The sequence below is a fragment of the Thamnophis sirtalis genome, unplaced genomic scaffold (assembly GCF_051295495.1).
Source record: "Thamnophis sirtalis isolate CommonGarterSnake01/CBP01778 unplaced genomic scaffold, rThaSir2_p1.2 scaffold_12, whole genome shotgun sequence".
NCBI classification, from domain to species: Eukaryota; Metazoa; Chordata; class Lepidosauria; order Squamata; family Natricidae; genus Thamnophis; species Thamnophis sirtalis.
In genome coordinates, this window is record NW_028261392.1 from 44,998,436 (window position 1) to 45,013,498 (window position 15,063).

The 15,063-nt window shown below is 34.9% G+C and overlaps 1 protein-coding gene across 3 annotated transcripts in view; it reads left to right on the forward strand.

The window, feature by feature from the left end:
- Nucleotides 1–11,131, forward strand: part of WWC3 (WWC family member 3) — a 1,020,491-nt gene extending 1,009,360 nt beyond the window's left edge. For all 3 annotated transcript variants that reach the window (XM_087726388.1, XM_087726386.1, XM_087726387.1), the window contains 6 exons: nucleotides 10–166; nucleotides 399–563; nucleotides 1,501–1,593; nucleotides 3,234–3,464; nucleotides 6,344–6,471; nucleotides 7,425–11,131. In XM_087726388.1, the coding sequence (XP_087582514.1) occupies nucleotides 10–166; nucleotides 399–563; nucleotides 1,501–1,593; nucleotides 3,234–3,464; nucleotides 6,344–6,471; nucleotides 7,425–7,491 (841 nt within the window). In that variant the 3' untranslated portion in view covers nucleotides 7,492–11,131. The remainder of the gene's footprint in view (nucleotides 1–9; nucleotides 167–398; nucleotides 564–1,500; nucleotides 1,594–3,233; nucleotides 3,465–6,343; nucleotides 6,472–7,424) is intronic.
- The last annotated feature ends 3,932 nt before the right edge of the window (nucleotides 11,132–15,063 follow it).

Consider the following 15,063-nt stretch of genomic DNA (forward strand, 5'->3'; position numbering starts at 1 on the left):
CCTCTGCAGAAGCTGGCAAGCAGAATCAGTTGATAGTGGATGTAGTAATTGTATGCAGTCCAGTTATCACTTGGACTCCTATTGTGGTGAATCATTGCAGATTCCTATTTTTGCCTCTCAAACAAATCAATGTATTTCTGGAAAAATTCCAGCTCCAACTTTAAAGGCAAGTAAATATAACTGTTATAGTTTTTCCTACATCTTTATGAGACTTGGCCTGGATTTTTTATTTAAATCATGAATGGGTATTTTCTTCTTTTTAGGAAAGAAAGTACTATGAATTTGATTTTTATTATAAGTAGGGGTATAGTAATGGATTAATTACTTTAAAATTACTCCCTAAAATACTTGTGCTTTCTTTGTGAACAAACGTATTAAGATTTTGATTGTTACTATAGGTGGACAAGGAGACTAATACAGAAGATCTTTTTCCTGAAGAAATGGTTTTGCCTCATAAAAACAGACTAGGCCGTCGCTCCCGTGGTTCTGCATTTGTTCGTAATAATACTATTGTTCGCTCACAGACATTTTCACCTGGTGCACGAAGTCAATATATTTGCCGAGTGAGTAGAAAATTTCATAGCAAAAGTCATTTGGAATGCTAAATAATTCTGTCTAAAATTTGTGTAAATGATCTATCAGCAGAATACATATTTTCAGGAACTTTTCCCCATTAATTAATGCAAGCCAAGCTATCTACAAAAGCTTTTTTTTTTTACTATATATGTGCAATGAAATCTCTTTGAAATCTCTTTGAACAAGTCAGTGTATAGAGTTTGCTACCCTGTTCATGCTTGTGCATTCCAGTTCATATCAACTCTAACCAGAATGGTGAAAGACAATGCCATTGCAGATTTTTCAAAAACCTGGATTGTTTTATATTAGACAGTGGGTTTTTTATACAAAGCACGATCTTCCAAAGTGCAAAACATAATTTAGTTAACAAGTATTATGTATTAAGTATTAACCCATAGCACAGGTTGCATTCATTATAGGTAATTTTTGCCTATATTTTGCCCAGCTGTTTATATTTTTCCTTCTGAGGATTTTCATTGTTGTCATAAGCATTGCTTATATCTTCCAGTATCATTACTTTGCTGATGAAATTTTTCATGGGAAAGTTATTGCAGAGTCTGCTTCTGAAAATATCATTCCTTATTTGCGCCACACCTATAGGACAATAGTCATTTTCCTCAGCTGATCAGAGAAAGAGGTTCCTGCAGCTAAGGAAAAATATAGATGGGGCAGAATTGCACCCATTTCCAATTCAATTATTTCATTGATTTTTAATTTGTTTTTTTGAAAACAATTCTGATTTTTGTTGTTGTTGCTAGTGATGAATCAATGCTAGACAATACAAGAATGATAAAACTAAAATTTGCATCATATTATCTAAAGGAAATCATTTCAAATTAATGTGGATGATAATAAAATTATTGTTTTTTAACTTTGAATTGTATTAAGATTGACTATAATCAGTGTTTCATATCTTTCTTTCAGCTATATCGTAGTGATAGTGACAGTTCCACTTTGCAAAGAAAGTCACCTTTTATACGGAATACTTTGGAAAGGCGTACGCTGCGTTATAAGCAGGTATTTAATAGTGTGATCATAATAAATGTTATAGATTATGCTCATATAGTTAATCATAAAGACTTGCAATAAGATTGTTCATTATTTGTTGCTGTGTTTTATTTGTCGCATATAACTTTTTTTATTGTTAATACTGTAACACTTTTATTATATATTTGATTAGACTTCATTACTTTGTGTAAATTATTCTGTCATTGTTAAAAGAAGGCCAGATGATAGCCACGTCTTTTTATTGAGTTAATTATTTAAATAATGTTCAGTAGCTAGATAATGTCTTGAATAATATTGGTATCAAGAAGATTCAAAAAGTGTCTTTGTTAGCTGCCTACAGAAGCTAGCTCGGACATTAGGCTGAAGAAGACAAGTCTTATATAAAACCACAATTGAAGAACAGTAATCCATGCTTTAATATTTTTGGTAAGATCGGTGTTTTTTGCAAATTCATTTTGCAGTTTGCAAGACAAAGAAATATTGCTTATATGCCTAGTGAGAATGCTTAACTGCCATACTGGATACACAGAGAGGAGTTACAAGTTAAGGAAGGCTGATGATAAACATTATGCCAAATATAAGCAATCAGAAATAAAATTTTATCCATCCATGCATCCATTTGAAATATGGATTACAAGTAGAGATACAAAGGATTGTGGTTTTTTTCTACTATTTTATTTTGTTTTCTGAAAAATTATGGAATAATACTAGAAAATATTTCCTAATACTTTTTTAAATAGTGCATAAAATGGTTAAGAATAAATACATACACCAAATTAGAAATCACATAGGAATAGGTAGACATGAGAGATAAAAATTCAGTTTTTATAAGGCACAATAAAATTTAAAATAAGGATAAATAGAAGCTAAACCTGACAGTAGATACTACCTCAGATTAAAAAATAAAATGGAAAAGTTCTGTAATACTATGTATCATGTAACATTATATACTTTGAACCTTGGTTCCTTTTCCATTTTCCATATGTTTATACTATAACATAGATAAACTGTTTTTAAAACAGTTGTATGCTGATTTCTCCTAAAAAGCAGACATTAAAAATGCTTCATTTTTTAAAGTGTATCAACTTGAAGTAAAAAAATTAAAAAATAAATTTAATAACATGTATGAAACTTTAAAATTATGATATGGTTTAATTTATCAATTGTATACATTAGACATATTTTATGAACAAATCAAATAATGCAGTGACTTTATATTTGTAAAATAACATATTTTAGTTTTTCTGAAACTTTCATTTGTCCCGAGTAAAGAGGAGCCTTCTTCCAGTGCTTCAACATTTCTTGAAATTTAATCCAGCAATTTCATGATAAATTCCCGTTAGCTTTAATTGGGATTATGTCAGTGCAAATGTAAGTATAAAATTAAACTAAGAAGGAAAGGAAAAAAATCTTAATGTAAGACATGGTGAAGAGAATATGTGCCAGCTCCTAATTGTGTATATGTGGTTTAAAGTTATTGCATTTAACCTATAGTGGACCAATTTCTGACTGAACCTAACTGAATCAATTTTCTCCTATTATTTTTGCTCACTATTTTGCAACAGTTTTATACCTGTGAAATAGTTTAGATCCTTACAGTTCTTTCTAAGATGGTTAGAGGCATTGCCATAATTTTTATATTATTGTAGCATTCATGTAGATCATCTTTGGCTGATCTTATGGAAAGGACTTCCCTAGACCTGGAGCTGGATCTTCAGGCATCAAGAACAAGGCAGAGACACTTAAATGAGGAATTATCTATTCTAAGAGAATTGCGGCAGCGTCTGGAGGATGCCCAGCTTAGTGGTCAAACTGATCTGCCTCACTGGGTCATTCGTGATGAACGATTCCGAAATTTGCTGAAGGAAGCAGAAAGGCAGGTATGGAATCATCTGAACATTTAGTACAGCTTGTTTTCATTATTCATACAGCAATGAGATACAGAAATCAGATTTGTAATGTTTAATTTCTATAAATATTTAATAAATTATTGAAGAGCATATATAAACAATGTAACAGTTTGAAGTAATGCTATTGTATCAAGCAAGGGAAAAATAGGATTTAAATTGTTTAGGCAGATTTTTACTTCTGGAAGAAGTTTATTTAGATACCCCCTCCTCCCTCAAAATATAAAATAGGGCATTCTCTTCTCTTTCTCAGTCATTCATATCTGCTGCTAAGTCTACTGGTATGGAACACTCCAGAATAAGATTAAAAAACAAACCATCCTTGGAGTATGTGGAAAACTGCTTCTGTACTTACAAAGAAGTAGAAAATAAAACCAATGTCAAACTACATGAGCACTTACATTGAAATGGTCTGATAAAAATCTGTTTTTATCAGATTTTTAATGTTTAAAGATGTTTTTTAAAATATGTGGAGCTATTTAGAAATCTATTTGGATTCATAATTCTTTTCAGATAATATAAGATAGTCTTTATGTTTGAGAGGGTGGATTTACATCTAGTAATGTATACGTTTCAGATCTACATCCTAAAATCCTAAATAGAGATTTGTATCAAAATGATTATAGGATAGCTGAATTTGTGTTACATTGTTTTGTGGGAGGAGGGATTTTTTACTAGTACTTTCATGCATTTTCATTTCTTAAATATAGCTTTAACAGTGAGTATAATTTTAGTTGTAACAGATCCGCTGGCAAAAAAAAGAGTGGAACATTGAATTTTCCATTGATATAAAGTTTAATAGAGATTTAGGCCCATAGCAACAAATTAGGAAAAGTTGATATTAGGAATGGCTCTGTTAGACAAATTGCTGAACAAATGTCCATTTTTTTGCTGTGCATAATGCTGTCTTTCTATGCATTTTGAAACACAGTGCTCATTTATTTATCTATTTATTAAATTTAAAAGGCCACTCAACTACATAAGATTCTGAGCAGTATGCCATATTAAAAATAGTAAGAGCAGTTAGAAGGATTAACCAAAAAACCTCCATTTCCCTCTCATCAATAAAATGCTATTGACACCTATCCTATCACAAAGCCTAGGTAATAATCAGGTTTTCAAAGATTTGTTAAACATTGTCAGAGTGGGAACTTGATGGATCTCGAGGGCAGGGGAGGTGCTGTTCCAAACAATGGGTACTGCAGCAGAAAAGTTGCAATAGATGACATTTCTAACAGATAATTGTAGATGGGACCTAAAGCATGTGCATTTTGTCCAATCATATAGGATGGGCAGAAATAGTCAAAGATAAGCAGTCCCTTAGATCAGTGGTTCCCAAACTTGGCAACTTTAAGACTTGTGGACTTCAACTCCCAGAATTCTCCAGCCAGGTCTGCTGGCTGGAGAATTCTGGGAGTTGAAGTCCACAAGTCTTAAAGTTGCCAAGTTTGGGAACCACTGCCTTAGATAACCAGCCATATGTCATGAAGGTGATAGTTATGGCACCACTTCTTCCAGCTGTTACTTCCTTAAAACCCTTAAAGTTACTAAATATTGAATGTCATAATCCACTAAAAATAGATATAATTAAAGGTCCGCTAATCTTGCTATGTTTCAAGTTGACATTAAATCTAGAAAATAAAAAGGGGTAGATTGGGTTTTTATTTTTTGTAAGCTGCCAGAGTCACTGAAAGTGAGTGGATGACCATATAAATTCTCTAAATAAATAAATCTAGAAAATATTGGAGGCATTGTTGGTAGGAAAAAGCTTAACTTGAGGTTTGAAGTGAAGCTGGTTTTGGATGGGGTGGCGTTTCCCTGGAAAGCATAGTTTATAGTTTGGGAATTTTCCAGGAAACCCCCGTTGTCATTGAATTTGCATGTGGTATTTGTGTAACTTACTGCTAGTGCACCAACCATGATCCTTCCTCAACCAGTCTGACCTAACCATGGTTACATGCATCTTGTTTTGCAATGTTCTTTCCTCTATACTGCCCTTCTGAAATATCTCAAATAGTGTGAGATAACAATGTGCAAGATACAGGGATTACATGATACTTGTACTTAAAGATAGCCACTTGTCAGTAACTTATTGAGAACAATTTAAGATGCTGGTCTTGACCTTAAAACTCCATAGCAACTTAGATCTTTACTATTTGAGGGACTGTGGCTGTCACTATGAACCAGCCTAATTACTTAGACCAGTGTATATCATCAGTGTCATACAGTCTTGGTTGCTTCCTAGTGCAAGTCCCAGGCTATAAACTGCACTCTAAAGAAAATGACAGAAAAGAGTTACCTTATCTTTTGGAATATAAGACGCACCACGGTTTTGAAAAGGCAAATTAAAAAAAAAGGTTTTGCACTCTGCAAACCTCACGAAAATGGGCCCATTTTTGTCAAAAAAAAGGGCATGGATAGCCTTTAGGAGGCTTATAGAATGCTTCTGGGGGCTGCAGGGGCAAAATTGAGCAAATATGACCCGTTTTTTGCTCATTTCTTCCCTCCCCAGGCCCCAGGAGCTCTCTGAAAGCCTCCTACAGGCTCTGCACAGCCATTTTGGTGAAGGGGCGGGGTTTCGGGAGGCAAAAATGCTATATTCAGTGTATAAGATGCACCCAGATTTTCAGCCTCTTTTTTGAGGGAAAAATGTGTGTCTTATACTCTGAAAAATACGGTGATTGCCAATTATGCTGATTTTTTTTAAATGGATTACATTGATCTAGTGGATAATGTTTTATATTTCATGTAATTATTTGAATGGTTCTAAGCTATCTAGACTGCTTATTATACCAAGAGAAATTTGTGGTATAAATTCAATAAATAAATTAAGGAATTAACTGCTTCCTTAGACAAGGCAAACAAAATTTGAGCATCGTCAACAACAAGCAGCTGAAAAATTGCTTAAAAAAGCTTCCAAAGAAGTATACCAACTGCGTGGTCAAAATAAAAAAGAACCTCTTCAGGTGCAGACTTTCCGGTAAACTATTAAGAATGGTTTAAGTTATTTTGAAACTATTTAATGATAGTTAATGTCATAATTGAAAAGAGCACACCTTTATTTTATTTCTTCTACACATACTATTTCCTTCTAAACATAGACTACATGGAATAAAAAGTGAAAATGAATGAAAACAAAAGACTTTCCATTTATAGTCTGAAGTGATAAAACCCAAATACGTATGAGTAACCACTTTATTGATCACGAGTACAGCTCTTCTCAGACATGGTACACTTTCACATTTGACTCTGCTATGCATCTGCTTTTAGATATAAGCGGATAAACTATATAAAATCAAATTCATGTCTATAAGTACTAATGAATCTAAATTTTTTGTAAATATTTAGCTAATGATATTTTTATGTAAACAAATAATGTCTACATATGCACACACATAAACTTTGCATATTTATGTCATATGTTTCATGCTAATTTTTCTCCATAACAATACAATCAGATACTTTAGGCCAAGACTAACTGAGTGATCCTGAGTCAACCAAGGAGGGGAAATGTAATACCAGCCCATTCCTGCTCCTAGTTCTATACTAAATCTTCTGGTTTTCATACATGCACATATTTGTACACACACCAAAATAAAGATAAACCATTAAAACTATCTGTAGGGAGGGCATTTTGGAATTTGAAGTCTGATTTAATGTTTTTATCTTGCCTGAATTCTTGAAGTCTAATAGATTATGCTTAATTATGCAAATACATTGGGTGCAGTTTCTGAGGTAATTAAGATAGCATCCAGTAGGACTATGAAAATATGGGAATGATTGAGGACAAAACACCTGTTTATAATTTTGTCTAGTCTTATGTTGCTATCTTAGGAGTTGATTTTGGCTGAATGATATAATATTCTGCTTGTTTGTTTGGTAAATGAGTTAAACTATAAAATAATTGTACAATATTTTTCCCATCTATGACAGGGAGAAGATGGCATTTTTTACAAGGCCAAGGATCAATGTCCCACCTCTGCCAGCTGATGATGTATAATGAAGTATTTATCTGCCTTTTCTTATTTTAATATGAAGTTATTGAACTACTTAAGTTTATTTTTAAAAAATATGCAAAGATTATTAATATACACATTTTGTAAAAAAAAAATAGAAAGGTATACATATATACTGTGTGTATATACACACACAGACACACACACCTCACACACACACATAGATACACTTATACACATATATTTTTTACTAGTGACTGCAGCAAGGCTTGGGTTTTCCTTGTTGTGAAACTAATTTCTCTGAAAACAATTTATTTTATATTAAAAAAAGACTATCATGTCAGAAAGTGTAAAGGGTGGTTTTTTCTCTCTTTTTTTGCTGTTTATTTTATTTTAAGGGCTGGAAGGCAGAAACAAAGTGAGTTCAGGAAAATTCACTGTATTGTAATTTATTTATAGTAATGTGTTTTCCTTGAAGGAAAATATTTACTTTAAGATGTATTTTAAATGACATAAATTTTGTTACTTGGTGTTTGTCATGCAGTAGAATGGAAACATTGAACAGATTTTGTTTCTGATAACTGAACTGAAAATACTCTAAATTTGTACTTTTTAAATCAGCTTTACTGATTTATATTGCATCATATAATATAATGTACTTCGGGCACTATCTGTAGCTACACATCATTTGCGATGGTTTTTTTTTTTTTTTCCAAAAAGTGAAAATGTTACTGAAACATTGCAGAGTGTGACTGCATGTTCTTATTGTGCACTAGTAGATTGTTGTTATTTGTGTCAGGTGTATCTTGTTATTTTAACTAGTTTTTCAGTTTAACGAGGGAAGGAAGAAGGTGACAGATCTTTCTTTAGCTGTTGTTTTAGGAAAATATTTCTCTCTGAACTATACGATTAATATAATATGTGGACAGTTCCACTGTTATGGAAATTAGTCTGGAACTTATTTAGGAAAAACTTCAAATATCATAGGACTGTGATTTCCATACATTTCCTTTTAAGTCTTGCACTCCAAATTGAATTATTTCACAAAAAAAGCTCAAATTCATGCAGAAAAGGAAGGCATCTGCCTTTTGAACTCCAGATTTATAAGATTTTTATCTCGTATAATCTTTAACCAATACATCCGAAAGCCATATGTTATGTCTAGATAGAACCTGTCTGAAGAGGTTGTGACATTCAGATTATTGAATTAATGCATCTCAGGAAAAGTGTTATGAATTTTGAGAGTGGTTAATCGTATTATTATATACAATAAAAAATCCAAAATATTTTTTTTTCAGTTCTAAACCAGATACCACTTTTATACATTCAGATTTTCCCACCTTTTTAGTGAAAAGGCTTGTTTATTTTAATTAAAGATGGGTCTTTTCAAAATTCCATATCTATACAAAATTTACTGCATGGACTATTCCTAGAATTAATATTCCACAAAACTGCTACTGTCATGATAATAGCATATTAGTTACCTGTTTTCATTGTCAAATTCCTAAATGGCCTTTTTCTTGGTTCATTGCTTTACATTTTTATTATTATAGTTTATTTTTCTTTATGAAAATTATAATGCCAATTTTATAAAGTGGCAACTTCTTCTGCCCTTATGTTTCATGGGAAATTTTAAATATTGTTCCTTCCCAGTGCTAATAGTGATTTTATCTATTCAGTGGTGACATTTTGACTCAACATTAAGGTAGAGATGTTAAACATATGAGCTAAAATAGTTCAATATTATCTTTGAAAACAATATACTATTCAGTTGAATGCCATTGCTTTGGAGGTAAAAAATATCCTTTTAGGGTTTTTGCTCATAGGTTTTTACAGTTAAGGGTCTGTCACCTTAAATTCCTGAGAAAGCCACTTTTATGTCTTGCAATGTATGCAATGTTGTTTATTATGTTGTTATATTCAGCTTCAGTTACCCAAATAATTATGCTCTTATATAATATAAAATATACCTTGGGGGTGTTAATAAGAAATGCAATTTTAACATAGGATACTATAAAAATCAAAATTTTGTTTTTGTTAAAAATCTAACAATGATATAAAGAAGTGTCAAGCACAGTAAATCAGGAGTCCAGGCAGTTCAAATGAATATAGGTTTATTGTATGCTTATTTTATTTGTGTTTCTCCACAAGAATCTGAACTATGGATCAAAGCAAATGGTGGTAGGTAAGAATCAGATGAATTGAAGGTGGGGTGAACTTAGATATCTTGTGAGCAAGAGGGACTTGAGATTGATCCTTCCCTCAGCCCAGTGGTGGGATTCAGCCAGCTCGTACCACTTCGGAAGAACCGGTTGTTAACTTTCTGAGCACTTTGGTGAACTGGTTGTTGGAAGAAATCATTAGGGCAGAGAACCGGTTGTTAAAGTATTTCAATCCCACCACTGCCTCAGCCTCTTCATCTCCTATAGGAAGCCAGATGACAAAGAAACTTATTGACCCAAATAAATCAACAGTTTCTATCTATCAAATCTGAAATAGTGTTTCGTGTTAAAATCATGAAACAGTAACCATTAAATTGTATTCTGGAGAGCTGGGCTTAGAGATGGTTGCAGTGTTATAAATCCTACATTGGGCATTTTTAAAATCCAGATAAAAGAGAGTTTCAGCACTGCTGAAAAATAAGAGCCAGTGAATTTACTGGCTTCATATGATGTCTGTAAGCATAGTCTGTAAGCATGGATAACATAAACCCATTAAATTAACAAGAATTTACAGGAAATCAAATAATTCATGATAGATGCTGAACATTTTCCCATTAGTTGGCATGATTAAGTGAAAATTTGCCATTGTCTTCTAATAAAATTATTTTGGGTGTGATAGCAGATTATAAAAATGTTTGAAAATTTTTATCCCAGAAACATACAGGAATAAATGGGTGGAACTGGATTAAAAAGATAATGAAAAAATAGGTGATCAAATGCTTAAAGTGTTAAAATTCTTAAACATTGTTTTATATATTAGCTGCTATTATGGATTAATCTTATATTGCTGCATAATTCAATATATTTGGCCTCTAATGCAGCAGTCTGTAATCTTTCTGGCTAGTGGACTGGTGGAGGCAGCGGTGGCGGGGTGGGGAGAGATGGGATGGTTTTGTGCGCATGTGTGCTGCTTTCACAAGTGAAGTTTCATATGAATGTGCGCACGTGCTCGCCCACCCCTTCTGCAGCCTGATTCATGCCAGTGGGCCAGGGGTTGGGAACCCCTGCTCTAACCCATTTGAAAAACATATCTGACAAAGGGCTTTTTTTACCCAATTTGAAGAAAAAAATATTACTTCTGATATGAAGCACTGCCTTGTCACCTGTGTTGTACTTATTGTTTATGATAAAAAGCAGTCAATCTAAATATTTTGTCATCAGTTAAGTCCAATTGTGACCAGCTTCTGTTTGTATTATGGATAGAATACATGGTATTTGGACAGAAAATGTGTTTTGGGATCCCAAATAGAAAGTTATTATTGGATAATAGTTGTAGTGACTATGCAGTATACATTCAGTATTTGTTTGGGGGGAATAAGAACATGACTGCCCACATTAATACTATTACAGTATGTTATATTCTACAGTATTCATTCCTCAATGTTGTCATTGTTTCTGAATGATTATCATTTGTATTTGAAAAGTATTCTGTGAAATTAATAAAAAATATACTTGCTATAAAGTCTTCATGTTGTGCATTTATTTTACAGCTAACTATCATAATGTTAGCTTATGTTTATACATTATGAGTTTGCAAAATCCAAAACACATGATCTTATAAAGACTTTTACTTGTTTTGGATTAGCTATATTAAAATTTTATAGTTTTTATTCAAAGTGTACGTTACATGTTGTGACATTGACTAACATATACAATACATACATATATATGGTTACATTGCATATAAAATACTTTCTGTGTAATGTTCTTATGTCCATTTTTACAATGTCAGCCATTCTGCCCTCTGAAAGCCATTTATGATTTTTTAAATTGATTGGTAAGTATAGGTAGGAATGGAGGAATTTGCGATTATCATAGCATCCTCATGGTCACATGATCAAAATCCAGGTAATTGGCAACTGACATGCATTTATGATGGTTGCAGCATCCTGGAATCACATGATCTCTATTTGTGACTTTCCCAATTCATTTCCAATAAGCAGTCAATGGCATGATTTGATTAACAACTGCATAATTCACTTAACAACTGTGGCAAAAAAGTTGTAAAATTGGGCAAGACCCTCTTAACATCAGCTTTGCTTAGCAAAGGAAATGCTGGTCTGAATCGTGGTTGTAAGTCAAAGAGTATCTTTAGTGTAGGATTAGAATGTATTGGAATTGGGATGAACTTGGTGTTTGTTCCTCCCAAGCTAGTAGCCCTTCCCTGGGACCTATAATTGGATTGACCTGAAGGTGTTGTTAGTAAACACATTATCTGTAACGAAGCTATGCTCATGCATCATCTGGTGATAAAAAGGCATACCAAGAATGCATTACCAAAACCTGACTGAATGAAGCTGGGGATGTTGGTCCGTCATCTTGGGAGCACTTTTTAGGATAACAACTTTCCTTCTGGAAAGGAGCAGCTCCAAAGCTTCCCCCTGGCTGCTAGGACCAGTTACCACTGGTTATCACTAATAAAGTCCTGTTTCACTTGAGTCTTGACTCCACTTGGGCAGGATCCATAGTAGCAATTGGGACAATCACCTGCCAAGTTATGTGGATTTTTTTCTCCCTCTAACTTCTGAGAAAGTGGATATGGTACTCACCAGGATGACCTGCAGTCTGTGGTCTAGACCCTTGTCCTTTGTGGCTTTTTGGCATAATGGAGAGTTATTCTGTGGATTTGGAAAATTGACAACAGTTCTTTGTGAGACGAGTTATGGCTGGAAGACTTGAAGGAAGCTGCTAGATCCAAAGAGTTCTCCAACTGCTCTTTGTTAACAAAAACTGTTGAGGGTGAGGGATCAATTACAGAGTGCCATAGATAAACCAGATTATCTGGACTATTATTAGAGTTCAGGCATGAATCCTTAGCAAGGAGACAGACAAAGCATCTAGAAATTATTTTAAAATGTGTGTCAATTATTTAGTTTTTCAAAAATGCTATTTAAAAGGGCTGGCAGTCCACAAAAACATATATAACCTTTAAAGCTATCTGAAGACTCCTATCACTGAAAATCAATTCAAGAATTTTTCGTTTTTACATCAAAGTTGGGGGAGGGTGTTGTTTGCATTTTAAATGTCTATGGAGATTCTCAGTCATTTAGGTCCTTGTTGTCCCAAAGATGCTTTTTCAAGAGTCAACTGGACTTTCTGGTTTTCCTTGAAGACATTTCGCTTCTCATCCATTAAGCTTTTTCAGCTCTTGTTTTTGCATTTTAAGTTGAATCCATTTAAAAATATTCTCTAAGCACTCCCAGAATGAAAATATCCCCACTCACCTTTAACTTATTAAAATACAAGTAGGTGCATTGTGGCCTTAGTCCGATTTTTGCAATATATGTGCACAGGAAATATGAGGTGTTCATCTAAAACAGAAACTATATATATAGTCAACTGTACAGAATTATGGAATAGATTTGCAAATGCATGTTTGGATACGATTGCTGGTGCTTCAGGTATGCAGATAGTGGTGCCCCTCACCCCCAAGTGTTGAAAAAGCCTCTTAGTCTGCGGCGTTGTTGCCACACTGGAGGGCCGCTCATGTGTCCTTGGCCGAATTGAAAGGAAAACACCAGACAGAATTCCTCGGGATGAGCTAGCTTCGAATGAACATCGAAGGTCTCTTTTATTAGAAAAGTTAGTTACAGCGTCATCAAAAAGGAGCATATCAAAAGGCATATATAATCACACATGGTACAAGTAAACTAATGAAAAATCACAGCATTCTACAAATAAACCAATAGAAAATCACATCGTGGCAAAGGGTGGGCAAAGGGGGAATAGAAAGTTACAAGCTGCATGGCATTGGGAGGGGAAAGGGGGAATAGAAAGTTACAGCACAGCATAGGGGGGAGAAGGGGCAGGTGTGGGAGTAGCTGGCTCACATAGTTCGTGTTACATGAGGCTGCATAGTGAGTCCTGACCGTTAGGCTGGAAAGATGTTTCTGGTGCGATGTTTTTGCATCCCTGTGAATGTGTGTTTCAGACAGCAGAAACTGCCCTGCACACACACACCCGGAATGGATTCCAACATCTCCACTGTTTTTGTTTTTAAAAGGCAGTGTCTCCCTCTTCGTCGCTGGGCATGCGGAAGGGATCTTTCCCCATGAAAGGGGTTGACTGTTCATGTAACTCCATGTGGTTGACAATGTGAATATTCTTCTGTGGAGCCAAGCTAGAGAGTATATTCTTACACATTGCAAATAAAGAGGGTACACATTGAATACAGCAGCACAACAGTATCAGCAAAGCTACAAGGGTTATAATGGTCTTTACAGTATTTCCCAACCAGCTAAAATTAGGTAGCCAAGAGGTCAGCCAATCCCACAAGGAGTCTGAGGCCTTATATGTTTGTCTAACTGTTTGAACAATATCATGTAATTTTTCCACACTGGTTTCAATTTCTCCGGACTGGTTCAAATAATGACAACAGGTAGCATTCAACCAAAAACATAGGCCTCCTTCCTTGCTTAACAAGTAATCCAGAGCCAATCTATGTTGAGTTAAAATTCCAGCTAAAGAGTCAACTTCGGCCTGCAGGGCTTGTAGCCCAAATATCGTGGTGTTAGCTAGGGTTTCCATTTGGGCAGATAAAATACGCAGTTGTTTAACGTTCCATGTGACACCCAAAAGTGGTAGGGTGGAGGGTGCTCTGCCCTGTTTTCCAGGTCAGAGACAGAGACAGCCTCAAGCTGTAGTTCTTGTTGGTTGGTTATGGTCAGGCTGCTTCTGCGCTTGTGTAGGTGATTTGGGTAAATATGGTCTTACGTGCCGTCCTGGGATCCAAAGAACTTTGTCTTTTAGTTGGATTGCAGCGTAGCCCCTTCCCCAGGTAATCAGGTCAGCAGGTCCTCGCCACTTCAGGTCAGGCAAGCAGCGATAGTAGACAGGTGGTCGAAGAGTGTCAGCAGAAGGTGGAGCTGCGAAATGACGAGTGGCTGCTGAGGAAGGCGGCTGACCGGTGAGATTTAAAAAGTTTAATGTATAGAGACAAAGATTAAGAATGTTTTGCAAAGCTGGGAGGCTAGGGGGCGCTTTCCCCTTTGTTTCAATGTAGCGATCAAGGGAATGCTTAAGAGTCTGATTAGCGCGCTCAACCATAGCCTGTCCTTGGCTGTTATATAGAATGCCGAATTTATGCACAATGTTCCCATTGTTTACAAAAAGCAGCAAAGGCTGCACTGGTATAAGCGGGCCCATTGTCTGTTTTTATCTCTTTTGGGCGTCCCAGCGATGCAAAGGTTCGAATGCAGTGGTTGATAACATGTTTTGTGGCTTCCCCCCTTTGTGGGGTAGCAAACAAGAAGCCAGAGAATGTATCTATAATTACATGTAGATACTTCCAAGGAGCAAAGGATGGATTTTGAGTCACATCCATTTGCCAAATTTGGCAACATTCTGTCCCTCTGGGGTTGACCCCCATAGGGAGGGAATGCGCTTGCCGGCTAC